The sequence below is a fragment of the Marmota marmota genome, unplaced genomic scaffold (assembly GCF_001458135.2).
Source record: "Marmota marmota marmota unplaced genomic scaffold, marMar, whole genome shotgun sequence".
In the NCBI taxonomy this organism is placed as follows: Eukaryota; Metazoa; Chordata; class Mammalia; order Rodentia; family Sciuridae; genus Marmota; species Marmota marmota.
The window spans coordinates 27,801,667-27,804,835 of NW_026000174.1; the positions used below are offsets into that span (position 1 = coordinate 27,801,667).

The 3,169-nt window shown below is 49.1% G+C and overlaps 1 protein-coding gene across 1 annotated transcript in view; it reads left to right on the forward strand.

Annotated features, from left to right (window-relative positions):
• The first annotated feature begins 1,115 nt into the window (after nucleotides 1-1,115).
• Insc (INSC spindle orientation adaptor protein) overlaps nucleotides 1,116-3,169 on the forward strand; it is a 313,322-nt gene continuing 311,268 nt past the window's right edge. The window contains exon 1 of the mRNA XM_015476343.2: nucleotides 1,116-1,327. Within this exon, the coding sequence (XP_015331829.1) occupies nucleotides 1,241-1,327 (87 nt within the window). The 5' untranslated portion in view covers nucleotides 1,116-1,240. The remainder of the gene's footprint in view (nucleotides 1,328-3,169) is intronic.

Below are 3,169 nucleotides of genomic sequence, written 5' to 3' on the forward strand. Positions count from 1 at the left end.
GCCCCCTCTACTGACATTCATTTGTCCCCCTTGTATTATTTTTCCCTTTCCCCTCACTTCCTCTTGTATGTACTTTTGTATAACNCCTCCCCTCCCCCTTCCCCATCACATGAGCCTCTTCCCTTTGCCACACTCTTCCACCATGATGTCCTGCCTCACCTTGAGCCCGGAGGAGTGAGGCCTGCTGTCTATGGATCAAGACCTCTGAAACGCTGAGCCCCTAAATAAACTTTTCCTCCTTTAAAATTGTTCTGGTCAGATCTTTTAGTATCAGAAACAAAAAAGCTGACTAAAACAGAAATCTTTGCCTGATATGGCTCTGGATCATTCCTGAGGTTCCTACCCTGGTTTAGATAGAATAAGCTATTGTGACTATACCTTTTGAGTGTAAGCATGTGTCTTCTTACCTGTGTGTCTCCCTGTGCATCTAGGAGGGTTCCCATGAATATCTGTGTGAAAACTTCTTCATCGTACCATCCATGAGGCCAGACAGGCGATTTAAGCCACAGTCTCCATTTTCCTTGTCTGTACAATGGGAATAAATGACATCTACAAAAAGTTACTATGGAGGCAAAATGAAACAGTCAGTGTATGATTCTCATAGAGCTCCTAGTGCTCAGGTGTTAGGCTGTGATTACCAGATGCCCGTGCAAGTTACTTAAGCTCCCCATGTCCCAGTTTCCTGGTGTGTAAAATGGTGATGATACCAGAATCTAGTGCTTTTGGGAGGATTAGAGGAGTTGAAACTTTTGAAGTACTCAGTACCATGCAACAATGCTATTCCTTGGAATGTGTATTATCTTTCAGTGTATGGCTGTGTCTGGGTGAGACTCTCTGAATTTGTGAATGTCTCTCTGTCTGTGTGTGTGGGTACATTTGTGTTCATGTGTCTAGATGGCCAGACAGGCCCCTTCTCTCTGGGTGGAATTTGCTGTTGGCCCACGCCTGGACTTCTTGAGCCAGCTAGGGCCCGCATCGCAGATGGAATTTCCATTAAGAATTAAGCAGCACAGCACTGGGAAGCCAGGCAGGCAGAGGGGAGGGAGCCAGAGGGAGGAGATTTCAACTTTAAGCTGTTTGGGGCCTCAGTCCTGAAGGATCTTGAAGGCCTCTGACAGCTTTGCCTTGAGTCACAGGTTTTCCAGGGCCATGGCTCAGAAGGCTGGGCAAGGAGAGAGAAGCTGTTCACAGGAGCCCATGTAAGGAGACCTGGAGCTGCTATGGGGCCAAGACTGGAGCCATGAGGCGGCCCCCAGCGAATGAAGAGGCGGCCAACAAGGGCCCAGGCGGCTGGGGGCCATGGGAGTCCAGGAGGCTGTGCTGTGCCGTAGGTATCTGGGAAGGGAGATGTGTGTGTGTGCACGCAAGCACTGGGCGAAGGGCGTTAATGTCAAGTGTCTCAAGGGAACACATAGCAAACTAAGTCATTCCTCCCTTGACCCAAAATCCAGGCACAGAATTCGGATTTAGAAATAAAAGCCTCTTAAGCTTTTTTGCTAATGTTGTTGGCTGTTTATAATTTAAGCCTCATTCCATTTCTGGTATATTAAAACATAACTTGGCTTTCCATGTAATCTTATATTCCTGACCTTATTCCATACTTTCCAAACTTTAGGAGCAGGCAGAGATTATGATACTCATCGTATATGGGGAAAACAGAAGCTGAGAGAGGTTAAGTGACTTGCCCAAGGACATTCAATTAGAAAGTATAGAAGCAGGATGCAAAGAAAGGTCTCTTTGAGGACAAAGTCTAGACTATTTTCTCTCATGCTATTTTTTTTGTGTGTGTGTATGTGTGTGTGTGTGTGTGTGTATTGGATGAGGGGCATTAATGTCAAGTGTCTCAAGGGAACATGTAGCAAAACATGACCTACCAGAAACAGACTGAGAAAAGATTATGCAAACTGCCCCTTTGGGTAATGCTGTGGCCCCAGTGTTAGAATCTACCACCCACCCGCTGACTGGAAGCCCAAGCCCTGTCCCAGTCCCTGAGACAGTCCTTATTGAGACAGGAGCTGGGGAGGAGAACCAGGTTGTCTGGAATGGATGGAGGCTGGGGGTCAAAGACTTGGCTACATATAGAGTATACAGCCCTGGGCCCTTAGAGAGATGAGGCAGGTGACTTAATGCCAATGTCCAAAGCCAGGGAGTGACAAACAGTTTTAGTCAAAATCTGAGAACAGAAACAGAGATAATTAGCATCAAGGAAGAGATGGCTGAAGTGGGACCTTGGAGTGAACTTTGTGTCATAGGGATGGCCACTGCTCTCCCTCTCCCTCAATTTGAACATATAATGTAGCAAATTGACCTAGTTGGCACATGATTAGGTTAGATGCCAATGAGAAAGTTCAAGCTTTGGAACAGGGCCCAAGGGAAGCCAGGGACTGCTTTTTCTTGGTGAGCTACCAGAATGGATAGAGGTCCTCCAGGCCCTGGGGATTCATGGCAAGAAGGAGGGAGTTGGATGAAATGACCTCCAAGCTTCCTTGCTGTTTAAGAATGCAACATTCCTGAGTTTTGGGGTAGGAATCAGACTTCTCTAGACTTAGCCATTTGACACAGTCCAGATTGCGGTGGGGAGAGTCTGATTCACCCAAGGTTGAAGAAGTCTTTGCATCAGCCCCTGCCATTTTTGGCAGATCTTGTGATGTGAAGGGTGACTTATGTGAGTGACTTAGGGTCCAAAGGGAAGCACCTGCATTGAATAAACCGAGCCACATTCCAAGCATCTGGAGGCTGCTGGGTGAGGCGGCTCCCTCCACAGGGCATGTGAACTGCACCCAAATCCCTCCTTGTTTTGCTTCAATTCCAAAAGAAATGATCGAAGCACATTCCCTTCCCCTCTCCAGATGTTGGCATGCAGGGCACATCTGGGCGTCCCGCCCTGATGGCTCCGCGGCTGGGGGTGATTGCCTGCGTGACTCCCGCCTGGCCCATGGGTGAGCCAGGTCTCTAATTAGGCCTGACCGCGTCCCCATTCCAGTGATCCCACAGATGACAGCATGATGTTTCCACTGCCAGGGGCACTGAAATAGCCCACGCAGCCCAGCTGAGATTCGGTGCCTGACGTGGGACAGGGGCTTGGCAGGGAGCGCGCTGCTGTGGAAGGACCTTGGGATTCTGCAGCCGCCTCGGAGCCGGTGGGCGGGGGAGAGCGGGGTGGGGGCGG